At 47.5% G+C, this 14,472-nt stretch overlaps 1 protein-coding gene across 1 annotated transcript; it reads left to right on the forward strand.

The window, feature by feature from the left end:
• The first annotated feature begins 5,542 nt into the window (after nt 1-5,542).
• Nucleotides 5,543-14,232, forward strand: Znhit3 (zinc finger HIT-type containing 3). The gene is made up of 5 exons (XM_038329144.1): nt 5,543-5,685; nt 5,821-5,852; nt 8,864-8,944; nt 9,933-10,013; nt 13,817-14,232. Exons 1-5 carry the CDS (start codon nt 5,600-5,602, stop codon nt 13,996-13,998), a joined length of 462 nt encoding a protein of 153 aa, XP_038185072.1. The 5' UTR covers nt 5,543-5,599; the 3' UTR covers nt 13,999-14,232.
• Nucleotides 14,233-14,472: the final 240 nt, after the last annotated feature.

Raw genomic sequence — 14,472 nt, forward strand, 5'->3', positions numbered from 1 at the left:
ACTGTTATCAAATGGACTATATACAGGTTAAGCGGAATTACCATCCATTTCAAATCTGGATGCGGTGGTACATACTTGTAATCTCAGCACTTGGAGACAGAGGCAGGACTGTGAGTTCAAGACCACATAGTGAGACAGTGTCAAAACAAAACAAAAGCCAAAAAAGTTGTCTCCCCCCCCAAAAAAAACCTGTCAAAATCCCTACTTAGAGATCTCAGTGAAATGAATACCAGGGACGAGGTATAAATTCAGAGCGGTGTGGATCAGCAAGTCTTCGGCATAGAGAACATGGGTGCTTACTTTTGCCTGACAGGAAATGTTTTTCCAAAGAAATGAAACATTTATTGAGAGTTAAGGGAGGGGCAGAAATGTGCTGGCCTAAGGAGGAAATAAAGAATTCCAGGAAGATTGGAGAGGGCAGGGAAGTAAGAGATGAAAGCCTGGCATAAACAGGGTGGCTTGCCTGGAAAGCTGGGTGCTCAGGATGAGGACAGCTTGACTGGGTAGCAGGTTTGGTAGTTATCACAGGCTGAGGGCTCAGTTTATTGGCCAAGCACTAACACAGCTTGAGCTTGGTTTTGAGAACTGCGAGAGGAGAGAGAGAGAGAGAGAGAGAGAGAGAGAGAGAGAGAGAGAGAGAGAGAGAGAGAGAGAGAGAGAGAGAGAGAGAGAGAGAGAGAGAGACATGCTTGGCACAACAAATTAAATGCACCCAGGGTCTGATGTGGAGAAATCTAGACTCTATTAGCTGCTTTTCGGGGAAAGGAAAGGAAAAGGAAGTGACAGCTGTTTGATGATTAGATGTTAACACTGTGTGTTTCCACTCGTCCTTGGAATTGGCATCTGGATTTTACGAGGTTCCTTCTGACTCACGCACACACGTGTCAGTCTCCAGCCCTGTGGATGGGCCAGTAAACAAAGCTCTGTGAAACCTTGCTGAGCAGAAGCCCGGTGCTTCCCACAAGGTCAGACATTGTAGCCATATTAGGTTTATGTTTTTAACAAGTAAAGCTTGCCTGAAGATCAGAGTGTTGAGCTAAGCCCCTAGAGGCCAGGGGGTGGCACACACCTTTAATCCCTGCCCTTGGCAGACAGAGGTAGTCAGATCTTTGTTAGTTCAAACTGCCCTCCCCCCTGCCCTGGGCTACACAAAACTGAGTCTCTTTAAAAGAGAAACAGCGCTCACACAAAGGTGCTCCCAGCACAGGAGTGCTATGGTGGGGTGGAGAGAGGAATATAAAGTGGAAGGAGACAGGGGCTCAGGGCAGTGTGAGAGGTTTGGTGGAGACAAGTGCAGTCTGAGGATTGCCCTTGCAGTCAGAGGGGCGACATCCGAGGAGACAGTGTGAGGACAGGGTCACCCTTCCGTCTGAGCATTGGTAGTAGAGGTAACAGAACTCTCTAGTGTCTGCCTGCTCTGCTTCTCTGATCTTTAGCATTAACTCCTCTATCCGACTCTGGGTTTTTATTATTTTTTTAAATATTTATTTATTTATTATGTATACAATATTCTGTCTGTGTGTATGCCTGCAGGCCAGAAGAGGGCACCAGACCCCATTACAAATGGTTGTGAGCCACCATGTGGTTGCTGGGAATTGAACTCAGGACCTTTGGAAGAGCAGGCAATGCTCTTAACCTCTGAGCCATCTCTCCAGCCCTGGGTTTTTATTATTGATACCAACTAGAGTTAGTGCTACAAGACATGACCAGACAAATCTTATTCTAGAAGTTTATCAAAGGACAATGGTTCACCCCTTTGCTGTGAGTTTTAAGGACCATATGGGAGCTGCTTGTACTACACAGACCTCGCACTACATATGTGGTGGCATGTGTCGTGTCTATGATCCCAGCATTTAGGAGGTTGGGGCAGGAGGATCAGAAGTTCAAGATCATGCTCGGCTACGTAGTGGACTTGAAGCCATCTTGAAACAAGCAAACAAATGCCTGCTTCCCCCCCCCCCCCCGCCCCGCGTCTTGAGGGGACATCCTCTCTCATCTCACCCTGAGAACATTTGTGTGTGGAGGGGAGGCCCATATGTGCAGCCAGAGGATAACTGGCCAGAATCGGTTCTCTCCTACCAGGTCGGGACCCTGAAGACGGAGCTCAGGTCTTCAGGCTTGGCACCTGTACCTGCTGAGCCGTTTTGTGGGCCCTGCCCTCTCTTGTGTCCTAGGATAAAAATGGATGCAGGCAGGCGGGAATGTGGAAATGGCCTCCTGAGAACCGATGGTGCCTGCTTCTCAGTGCTGAGGTGGAATAGATACATCCAAGTTGCTGGGAGGAGTTGGGATGCAGCAAAGCACAACTTGGTTAATCCCCGGCCTCCGGTAAGAGCAGATGTGGTATGTGAGGAGAATATATACCGAGGGAGAGTCTCGGAATCCCAAACTTTCCAGAGGCCTTGAATTCCAGATCTTCCTGCCTCCACCTCCAATTCTGGGATTACAGGCATGCATCACTACGTTAGATTTGTGCGTTGTCGAGACTTGAAACCAGGACCTCCTGCATGCTTAGCCAATGAAACTGTATCCCCAGTCCCCATTCAGATCAATCTGCCGATTCTATCAGGAAGACCAGGAAATGCACACGGTAATGTACCATGCTCTAGATCAATGGTTCTCAACCTTCCCAGTGCTGTGACCCTTTAATAGTAATTTGCTACTGTTATGAATTATAATGCAAATATGTTTTCTGATAGTCTTACGTGACCCCTGTGAAAAGGCTGTTTGATCCCGCCCCCAAACGGGTCGTGACCCACATGTTGAGAAACACTGCTCTAGTTAGTAACTCCAGCGTTCCTGAAGTACAGCTAAATTTTCATTAGGTTAATACAGGTAGCCAGCTTCCAGATGGACCGCCGCTATCCTGGAGCTGTGCTTGAGCCCGTAGCTAAGAGGCACGAAGAACTGGCCTTGGTCAGCTTTCAGCGTTTGGAGCCCTAGGCTGGCGCGTGTCCTGCTTTTCCCCAGGAGACACTCTTTTCATCGCCTCACGAGGGAGCTCCTGGTCTAGCATTTTTCTATGCTGCCAACTTAATCTGCTGGATAGAGTGGGGTGTGAGCAGGGCTACACCAGTTCCAAAAGGCGACCTGCAGCACCCCCTGGCGGTGCCTGTTGCTGACCCGCAACACCGCGAGCGTCTCCGGAGTTGCTGCTAGGGCAGATGCCTGTTAGGTGCCAGAGCTATAAAACCCTCCCTTGATATCTCGCTCTTCTACAAGGTTTTTCACTGCGTTTCAGCCTCATGCGGAGGAGTAGGTGGCATCGAAGATGGGTCTGATAGGAGTGCATAGAGAGCCAGGGTGCTCTCCTTGGGACCTCAAGTGTGGACACCTAGACGATCGTTCTGGAGTCATACGGTTCCGTCTCTGTATTCCCCAACCTCGTCTCCATCACACTTCCCTTTTTCTCCTGGACATTGAAGAAAGACTGACAGTGATCCCAGAAGCTAGAGACATCCAGAATAGAGGGAGCAGCATCTCTACCACAGGAAGTGTGCTTAGGAGAGATCCCAGCCTCAGCCTTTACATACATACAAGGTAAAATCTGGAGTGGAGTCGGGCAGTGGTGGCACACGCTTTTGATCCCAGCACTTGGGAGGCAGAGACAGGCAGATCCCCGTGAGTTCGAGGACAGCCTGGTCTACAGAGCGAGTTCCAGGACAGGCTCCAAAACTACAGAGAAACCCAGTCTCAAAAAAAAAAAAAAAAATCTGGAGCTGCCAGTGACAATATCTACCCTCGCCACACATGACACAGACTCAAATATAATCATGGATGAGTTGCTGGCCTTCTCTGGTTGGCCCACATTAATCTGAACCTTCTGAGAAGATTCAGGTTCAAAGTGGATGGGTAAACTGTTGAAGACTAGGAATGTGAAGGGCTCGTGGGTCAGTGTGGATGCATACTGGATTCTCAGCAATGGGCTGCTGACGGGCTGCTGACAGAGGCAAAGAGAGACAGCCAATGGGCCCTTTCCCTATGGCGCCTGGGCCTGGACAGTGTTACCGCAGTCAGGTGATACCTGAGGAGTCTTGCTCGCTTCCCACACTTCCTACTAAGGCAGATGCAGAGTTGTACTGAACTGTTTTGAGCTTTGGCCACAAGACTTGGCAGCCTGTGCTCACGGAATCCGTAGCAGAAATTCAGGAGATTACAGTCCTTCCAAATATCATAGAAACAACCCCTTTGCCAGCTGCAGATTACAAAATCCTTTTATGTATGCTTTCATTTTGTCTTTAGCTAGCTCAAGAATTTAGGCCTGGGCATCCCCTCTAGCTGGTGAAAGGTCTGAGAGGCCGCCAAGCCCTCCAAGACACACACTCAGGGGGCAGGAGTCAGGACTCTAGGCATCACCTAGGTTGTAGCAGATCATCTCTACAGGCTCATATGCTCATATGCACCATTATTAAAAAGGACCCTAGAAGCTGGGCGGTGGTGTCTACAAAGAGAGTTCTAGGACAGCCAGGACTACACAGAGAAACCCTGTCTCAAAAAACAAAACAAACCAAACAAAGAAAAGGACCCTAGAGACTGGACAACATAGGAAAGAAGGCGTTTGGGATGAGCATGATTTGAGGTCCTGGGGGCAGAAGTTAGGTTGGGTCAAACTCAGAGCTTCAAGGAGCAAGGTTCTTATAAAACAGGACTCTGAGAAGATCTGATAGATCTCTAAGGCTAGCCTGGTCTACATACAAGTTCAAGGCCAGTCAGGACCCTTCTTCCCCAAAAGCAAAACAACCATGACTCTGTCTATACCTAAAATCTGTAATGGCCTTCAAGGCTAATCATAGCCCACCTATCCTGACTCACTAGCCTGCACCCCTTAGCCTAGAGGCCCCTGATCTGCTCTGTGGTCAGTGTACCCTGTTGCAGCTGCTAGCGGAGAGAAACGAGATGAGCCGAGGGGCAACAGTTAAAGAACACTCATTTTTAGAGTCAGGCTTGACCCTAAAAATCAGTCTTCACCCCAAGCCTTACACGCCTAGGGAATAGACCATTTTCTTTTTCTTTCAAAAAAGATTGTTTTGTAACCATCCCCAGAATCTGGACATTGTAGGACTCACATCGAACAGTCAATAAACATTTGTCGGCGTCCCGACCTCAAGAAATGTCTTTTGGGCTGGGAGAAATGACTTAGCGGTAAGGAGTGCTTGTTGCAATTCCAGAGGATCCAACTTCAGTTCCCAAACACCCCCAGTAGGTGGCTCAAGACTGCCTAGCTCTAGCTCCAGGGGAGCTGAGGTCCTATTCTGGCCTCTCAGGGCAATTGCACTTAACCCGATACAGGCGCACACGTATACATAGAAATTAAAAAGAATGCCTTTGACTGGGCATGATGGTGCACACGTGTGACGGCAGCGCTAGGGAAGCAGAGTCAGAAGACTCGTGGCTCTATGGCTAGATCTAATCAGGGAAAAGCCGGCAGCAGCTGCCAAGCTAGGTATCGAATGTATCGGCTCTCTTCTTATGAGGCCTGGGAGAGAGAACAGGATCAAGCCACTGCTTTAGACTGCCAATAAGTGCGGATGCTGTGATTGGTCCTTGCTTAGGCAAAAGGAAGAGCCCGGGGTTGCTGCGTGGGGGCTTGTGGAACGTCATGGCGTCGCTCAACAGTAAAACCGCGGTCTGCGTGGTCTGTTTGGAGAAGCCGAAATACCGCTGCCCGGCTTGCCGCCTGCCCTAGTGAGCCGGGGCTCGTGGGGGTTGGGGAGAGCGAGCCCCGGGCCGGGAGGGAGGCCGGGCCGCGGGCGGGGACTGCGGGCAAGGGGCGCGTGCTGCGGCTGTCCGGGCTGACGGCGCCTGTCTTTCTTGTTACAGCTGCTCGGTCGCTTGTTTCCAGAAGCACAAAGGTAAGATCCTGGACCGCTGTCGCAGCCCTTGGCCCTACTTTGCCTTCCCATGCCCGGTAATCTAGCACACAGTAAGTAGCTCGAAGCAGGATTCCCACGAGTTCAAGGCCAGCCTGAGCTACCTACTGAGATCTTGTCTCCAACAAACCGAAGCATGTCAACTACTTTATTGGAAAAAGTCAGTCCTAGCTGTTTATTCGTGTTAGCATTCTAGTGTAGCCCCTCACTATTACAGAAGCCGCCCTGGCCGAGGTGAATGAACCAGCAGTGTTTCTGTCTTTAAAGTAATGGTTGTTTATTGTTTACAATAGAAAGAAGTTTTTCAGCCGGGTGGTGGTGGCGCACGCCTTTAATCCCAGCGGTCGAGAGGCAGAGGCAGGCGGATCTCTGTGAGTTTGAGGCCAGGCCAGGCTCCAAAGCTACAGAGAAGTCCTGTCTCGGGGAGAAAAAAAAAAAGAAATAAAAAGTTTTTCTGTGTGTGGTATTTTCAGACAGGTTCTTTTTTATATAGTCCAGTCTGCCCTCAAACTTGTCATGATCCTGCTTTCTCTACCCCAAGTGCTGGGATTATAGGAGTAGAAATCTATGCCATCAGGTTTGGCTAAGACAAGTTACTGATCTATTGAGAGAAAACCTGGAGATGGAGAAATGGCTCTGCCGTTAAGAGCCTCTTGTTGCTTTTCTAGAAGATCTGAATTTGGTTCCCCGCACCCACCTACTGTAGGCAACCTGCAGGTCATTACCAGGGGATTGACACGTCTGTCTGACCTCCACAGGCACCTGAATACAATGACATACACACAAGTAAAATCAAAACCTTTAAAACAGCAGTGGTGTGTGTGGAGGGGGTCATTTGGGAGTGATGGTGCCAACTTCAGCATTGGGGAGGTTGAGGCAGGAGGATCCCTACAAGTTCCAGGTCAGTTTGACTTTATATTGAGACTGTTGAGAAAGCTTGAATCATCTGGTAGGCTAGGTATATAATGTGAACACTTTTTTTTTTTTGGTTTTCCGAGCTAGGGTTTCTCTGTGTAACTTTGGAGCCTGTCCTGAAACTGTAGCCAAGTCTGGCCTCCAACTCAGAGATCTACCTGCTTCTGCCTCCTGAATGCTGGGATTAAAGGTGTACATCACCACCGTCCAGCATGAGCACACTTTCTATACAATAAAAGTATTTACTTGTGCATATACATCCACAAATACATTGGTTATGTGTGCAAATAGGTCCTTAAGTATGTACCTTAAGGTTTGTCATTATGTGTCATTTATGACTTTAGAAAGTTTATAGCTTTTCAAAAAAGATTTATTATGTATACATTGTTCTGTCTGCAGTTATGCCTGCAGGCCAGAAGAGGGCACCACATCTCATTACAGAATGCTGTTGAGTTCAGTTTGTTGGGAATTGAACTCAGGACCTCTGGAAGAGCAATCAGTGCTCTTAACCTCTGAGACATCACTTCAGCCCTGTTAATTACAGCTTTTTAGTTACTTTTTATTTGGGTGAATCCCCCCTCCCCCCACACACACTTTGTTTGGTAATGAGGTCTTAGGTATGTCAGGCTGGCCTTGGACTTACTTAATTCTCCATTCTCCTGCTGTATATTGCCATAGTGCTGCCTTTACAGGTGTGTCAATCACCCCGTTTAGATTTTTTCCTTTCTTTTTTTTAAAATTTATTTAACTTTATTGCATTGGTGTGAAGGTGTCCTGTCCCCTGGAACTGGAGCTAATGACAGCTGTGAGCTGCCATGTGGGTGCTGAGAATTGAACCTGGGTCCTCTTGAACAGCAGCTAGTTCCCTTAACCACTGAGCCATCTCTCCAGCCACCTAGATTTTTCCATTTTTAATATCAGCACTCAGGAAGCAGAGACAGTTGAACCTCTGAGTTTGAGGACAGCTTGGTTCCAGGAGAGCCAGGACTACACAGAGAAATCTTGTCTTAAAAACCAACAAAAGCCGGGTGGTCGTGGGCAGTGGTGGTGTACACCTTTAATCTTAGCATTCAGGAGGCAGAGAGAGGCGGATCTCTGTGAGTTCGAGGCCAACCTGGTCTACAAGAGCTAATTCCAGGACAGGCTCCAACGCTACAAAGAAACCCTGTCTCAAAAAAAAAAAAAAAAAAAACAAAAAAACAAAAAACAAACAAAAAAACCAACCAAATGAACAAAAAACTGAACCCCCCCCATGCCCCCCCCAAAAAAATTAACTGGAAATTTTGATCAACAGTAGCATTTGCCTAGCATGCATTAGGCTCTGAGTCTCATTGGCAGCATATGTGTGCTTTTTTTGTCCCAGTGGCCTCAATTACTTCTTTTCCTTCCTTCCTTCCTTCCTTCCTTCCTTCCTTCCTTCCTTCCTTCCTTTCTTTTTTTTGTTTTCTTTTTTTAATTTTGTTTGCAATAAAAAAGTTCAAGGACTGGAGGGATGGTTGAGCAGTTATCTTCCAAACGACCTGCATTTGGTTCCCAACCCCTGTAACTCCACTTCAGGGGCTTTGACTCCCTCTTCTGGTCTCCAGAGTCGCTGTCACACATCTCTCTCTTTCTCTCTCCTGTTTTCTCCCATCCCAGACCTCTCTCTGCCTGCCAAAGCTTCTCCTGGGCTTCCTCGGTAGACTCAGACCATACCTTCTCACCTTATTCATCTCTGTAGTGTGTTCTATGGCTAAACTCCCCCAACGTGGAACGATGACTCCCATGTCTATGTTCCCTAGTTGCGTATGGTATCTGAAACTGCTGAGAAAATGAGATGCTTGTAGAAGTCCCTGCCATTAATCCTGGTGAAAGCCCTGTGAAATTGGCATTGGGGCACACGGCCACCTGCGCTCAACCCTTCTGCCAGACTCAGAATTACTCATGGTTTTCTTTGGCCCATTGTTCCATTTGACCTCCCCGCCCCCTTGTTCCGACCCAGTACACATGCTTCTCCCTGGCTTGGTGGGGAGCTGCAGCCTTGCTGCAGGCATGGGGAGGTTGTGTTTGCATATGCCTGAAATGTGTGTCTCTCTCAGAGCAGTGCAGTCCGGACACCCGTACTGTTGAGAACAGAACAACGGTGGCTCCTGTGACAACAAGGTCGGAGGAAGGCAAAGGTGAGGTGGGCGCTTTTGACCAGGTAACCTCTACGGGATTTCAAAGATGGGAAGTGGGCAGGAGAGGAGGAGGAGGTGGGCAGGGTGCAGAAGTATGGACTTGAGTAGCAGCTCCAGTCTTAGGGTGAGTCACAGGTTGTCATAGGTGGAGTTTCCAGCATCCTGAGGCATGCATGGTTCCTGGAAAGGGGAAGGGAGAGGGGGGCTGGGGTTCGTGTTGGGCCCTGGTAGGTCCATGTGGGAGGCCTGCTTTGAACTGCTGGAGTCTCCCTAGAGTTGAGAGCAGTAATGGGCTGTCCCTGCACACTCATGTTTCATGCTACCCATGTGCTCTTCTAGCCATAAAGCCTCCTGAGTGTCATGGCTCTGCAGGCAGCAACTCTTATGCCACAAAGAGGTCCTTAAGATTCACAGAAAGGAGAGGCCCTTTTCTTCTTGGAGAACCTTCTCATGTGGCCTGGGCATATCTGCCCTTTCTGAGATCACAGGGTTATGTTTGCTAGGATTGTACAGGGCCTCGTTCACTGGCCCAGCATAGGCTTGGAGTCATGACGGGGCAGGTAGGGTGTTCAGAAGCACAAAACAGGGCTGGAGAGATGACTCAGAGGTTAAAAGCACTGGCTGCTCTTCCAGAGGTCCTGAGTTCAAATCTCAGCAACCACATGGTGGCTCACAAACATCTGTAATGAGATCTGGTGCCCTCCTATGGCCTGCCGGCAGAACACAATCAAACAAATAATATTTATTATTTCATAGTAAATAAATCTTAGAAAAAAAGACCTGCAGAACCAGACCTCTTGCCAGCAGACCACAGGAAGCATGAACCATCATACACTGGTTAGGCACAGTCACCATTCCACCCCCTTCTCTTTCCTGCATGAGGGGATGTTTAATTTTGAAGCCGTTTGTTGCTTTGACTGACTCCTGGTGTACCCTCACCATCGCACACATTGTCACCATGGCTGTCCCGGTTTTCTGCTCTCCTCAGACGATGACTCCTCTGTGGCTGATTTCCTCAACAGTGATGAGGAAGAAGACAGGGTGTCTCTGCAGAAGTTAAGGAATTTAGGTAAGTCTTTGCTGGGTGTGGTTTTGTTAATTTATATTGTTTATTGCTGTACAGGCAGTGAAACCTGGGAGAATGGAGTCTAAACGTGAGGTAGACCACAGTCTCATGCAATAGCCAGCTTTATTCAGAGCACCAGACAGTTTATACCCTGAGGGTTAAGACTGTTACCTGGGCAAAGTGTCCAATCACAAGGACAAGTGCAGGAGGCAGCTCTTCCATAGAGGCATATAAAGAAATAACACTAGCTAGATACAATGAGTAATCTGAAGTAAACTCACTCCTCTCCGCCACGCATGGGAGGGACACGAAAGCACATTCCAAGAACAACTCCATATTCTTGAAGAAGCTGAGGTCACATGACTCTTGTTTTCTTGGTACACGCAGAGTTCCCTTTGCAGGACTATTCCAGCACTGTTTCCTTTGTGTGGAATGTGGGCGGGTCTTTGAGTTATATTGGTGGGAGGCTGAGATAGCTCGGAATTTCCTGCTTCTGTGTGATACGTTTACCGCTGCATTTTCTGTTTTTTTCTTTTCTTAGATGAGACAGAGTCTTACTGTGTAGTCCTGGCTGGCCTAGAAGTCAGTTGGCCTCAGACTTGTTGCTACCCTCCTCTCTGCCTCCTGATGCTGTATTTCCGCACTCAGAGTTGCTGTTGTTGTTGTGTGTGGAGTGGGTGTGGGCTTGAGTGCAGTTCCAAGAACAACTTTTCAGGAGTCTCTTCTCTCCTTTGTGGGTTCTGGGGATCAAACTCAGGCCACTAGGCTTGCACAGCAGGTACTTCTGCCTGCTGAGCCACCTTACTTGCCCCTCTTTATCTTTAAATTGTGTGTATCTCTATGCACCTGAGTACAGGGGCTAGTGGAGGCCAGAAGAGGGCAGTGGATCCCCTGGAGCTGGAGTTATAGGTGGTTGTGAGCCACTCCACATGGATGTGGGAACTGAACACAGGTCCTTTACAAGTGCAGCAAGTGCATGAAACTGTTGGGTCATCTCCCCTCATTGCACCCCTCTACCCTTCCTCCAGGTACACACAGAAGTCAGGACAACTGTAAATGGAGGTTCCTCTCTCGCCCACCCGGTCCTAATAAACACTCTGAGGCTTAGTATTAATTACAAACTGTTTGGCCAATGTCTCAGGCTTATTACTAACTAGCTTTTACATCTTAAATTAACCCATTTCTATTTATGTATTGCCACATGACCATGGCATTACCTCACATCTTGCTTCTTTGGGGGCTGCTGGCCTCTCTCAGAATCCACCTTCCTTTCCCTTTATCTTTGCTTGGATTTCCCATCTGACTCTATTCTGTCTGGCTATTGGCCAAATCAACTTCTTTAGTAACCAATAGTAATAAAGCATTCACAGCATACATAGGGCATCTCACATCAGACAACTTTTGTCTCAAGTATTGAACTCAGATCATCAGGCCTGGTAGTAAGCATCTTTACCTGCTGAACCATTTGCCAGCTCTTTTTAAGATGGGATTTGGGCTGGGCTGTGGTGGCATACGCCTTTAATCCCAACACTTGGGAGGCAGAGGCAGGTGGATCTCTGTAAATTCGAGGCCAGCCTGGTCTATAGAAGACAGGCTCCAAAGCTACACAGAGAAACTCTGCCTCGAAAAATCAAAAATCAAACAAACACACACACCAGGATGGTATTTGGGGGAGGGACTGGAGAGATGACTTAATTAACTGCTTACTGTGTAAGATTTGTGATTTGACTTTAATACCCAACATCTCTTTATTTAAAACAAGGAAACAAGCTGGGTGCTGTAATCCTAGCACTAGGGAGGCAGAGGCAGGAGGATCCCAGTGTTTCGTTGGCCAGCCTATCTATGTGAATTGGTAAGGGCCCGTGCTGGAGAAGAATAGAGGCTGAGTGATGGCATGATCTTTGACCCTAGCACTCCCAGGCACGGCTACATAGTGAGAGACCCTGTCTTGGGGATAAAAATGGAGAACAATTTCAATTGAGGAAGGTACCCAGTGGGGGAACTTTGACCTCCATGAGTGTATAAAATGGGATTTATTTGAGACCATCTCATCTAGTTCTTGTTGGCTTGACATTTGCCTGTACACCAAGCTGGCCTCAGACTCAGAGAGATCTACCTGCCTCTGCCTCTCGTTTCTAAGGTTACTATGTAATGTGGTGTGTGGGGTCTTTCCTGACCAGCCCCAGGATTCTGTCAGCATAATGGTTTCAAATCTCCCATCTTGCACATGCCAGGTGTAACATTGGAATCCTACAGATTTTGTAGGTTGGCATAATTTTGCTTTAAAAGTATAGTTGATTTTCTTTGTGTACCTAAGCCTTTCTCAACCTTCAGGCTCAGGTTAGACACTTTTCTAGCTTCCCTTAGTGCCTTGGACTTACTAGTAATTTACTGCTATAGTCACATTGGTGGTAGATTTGTGCCTTTTACAGCAGCCTGTGGGGCAGAGATCTGTATTACCTGTCTTCAGTACCCAGCTTACAATGCAGTCATAAATAGACTGGACAATCACCAGGGAGAGGATGGTGTTTACCACATTTGAATTATGTGCATGTGTCTGTAGGTGTGTGCACATGAGTACAGAGGAATCAGAGTCTCCTGGAGCTGGAGCTGGAGCACAGGTATAGGTTACCTAACTTGGGTGCTAGGAATTGAACTTGGGTCCTCTTAAAGAGCAATATGTGTTCTTAACCACTGAGCCATGTCTAACTCAGTCACACATTTTTGTAGCCCACTTCTTTGGTGCTTTAAGAATTCTGTTATTGGCTGGGCGGTGGTGGCGCACGCCTTTAATCCCAGCACTCGGGAGGCAGAGGCAGGCGGATCTCTGTGAGTTCGAGACCAGCCTGGTCTACAAGAGCTAGCTCCAGGACAGGCTCTAAAGCCGCAGAGAAACCCTGTCTCGGGAAAAAAAAAAAAATAGAATTCTGTTATTGGTGCTAATTGCATTTGTGTGCGTATGTGCACACAGGCTCCAGGAGGCGTTGAGACTTGCCATCATTCTCTACCTTATTCCTTTGAGACGGTGTCTCTCGTTCAGCCTGGAGCACACACCTTGGCTAGGCTCAGTGATCCACCTGTCTCTTCCTTGCACGTGTTCGGGTTACAGACGTGCATAGTGCTTGCCTTTAAGTGGGTGTTGAGATAGTAACACTGGGCCTGTGCTTTGCAGAGTAAACACTGTCTCCAGCTCAGGTCTTCTTTTTTCACATGTATATTGAAAGTTAATTTGTGGGTACAGTCATCTGATGTTCAAGGCAGCTTGGTTCCAGGGCCTGTTTCTCAGCAATGGTCAAGTTCCTTTTATAAAATAGTACTGTAGCTGGCACTTGGGAGGCAGAGGCAGGTGGTGAGTTCGAGGCCATCCTGGTCTACATAGTGAGTTCCAGGACAGCAAGAGCTATACAGAGGAACTCTGTCTAAAAATAAAAAATTAAGGGTACTGTAAAACGTGTAACTGATGCACTTGAAGTCATCTAGCCTGAGTTAATGTGTAGTTATTCACATTTGGTACAGGTGGTAAAAGGTTTGGATTTGTTTTTTTGAAACAAGGTTTCTGTATAGCCCTGGTTTTAATTCTGTAGACCAGGCTAGCCTTGAACTCACAGAGATCTGTCTGCTTCTGTCTCCTGCATGCTGGGAGTAAAGGTGTTTGTTGAATGTTTGGATGTGTGGTTGGTTGTACAACCTAACGACATGGGGTGGCAGCATGATGGCTAAGGAGATACAAGCCCTTCATAGTTGATTACACTGGAAACACTGCCATGGGTTCCACTTGAACTTAAAAGCTGGCATTGATTTTTAAGGTGAATCTGCAACTTTAAGAAGCTTACTGCTCAACCCACACCTGAGACAGCTGATGGTTAACCTCGATCAGGGCGACAACAAAGCAAAACTGATGAAAGCCTGCATGCAGGAGCCCTTGTTTGTGGAGTTTGCAGACTGCTGTTTAAAAATCGTGGAACCATCCCAGAACAGGGATTCTTAAACCTGGATGTGCTGTTTGCTCAAGCTGCCCACTGCTCCTCTTAGGAGGAGGTTGTTTCCAAGGCCGTAGGACATGTAGGTCTTCTTCCACTCTCGGCTTGTATCAGACAAGTCGGGGATACTCAAGGTGCAGGTCCTTTGTGAAGAGGAAACCTGCATCTGGATGGATGGCCCAGCTCCTCCAGAGGACCAATCTTCAGCATGACTGCCAACAGTTCTAATTACAGTTCCTGGCCTCTGAAGGTACTGTAAGCATGATACACAGCCATACATGCAGGCAAAACTCAAACATACATTTTTTTTTTAAAAGGAAAAAGGTTATTTATATTAACATGGTGGTTTTAAATTTATTTCTGGTACAGTTCAGAGTTACATCATAAATACCAGGTTTATCCATTTGAATTAAAAACTAATTGATAGTGTTACTGAATAAATTTAAGATGTGGTTCTGTGTACATTGCATTACTCATTGTTC

This window comes from Arvicola amphibius, chromosome 4 (assembly GCF_903992535.2).
Source record: "Arvicola amphibius chromosome 4, mArvAmp1.2, whole genome shotgun sequence".
Lineage (NCBI taxonomy): Eukaryota > Metazoa > Chordata > Mammalia > Rodentia > Cricetidae > Arvicola > Arvicola amphibius.

Coding starts and splice junctions, on each gene's coding strand:
- Znhit3 (XM_038329144.1), top strand. CDS start 5,600: ATGGCGTCGCTCAACAGTAAAACCGCGGTCTGCGTGGTCTGTTTGGAG. Junction 5,686..5,820: donor CCGGCTTGCCGCCTGCCCTA/GTGAGCCGGGGC, acceptor TTCTTGTTACAG/CTGCTCGGTCGCTTGTTTCC. Junction 5,853..8,863: donor TTGTTTCCAGAAGCACAAAG/GTAAGATCCTGG, acceptor TGTCTCTCTCAG/AGCAGTGCAGTCCGGACACC.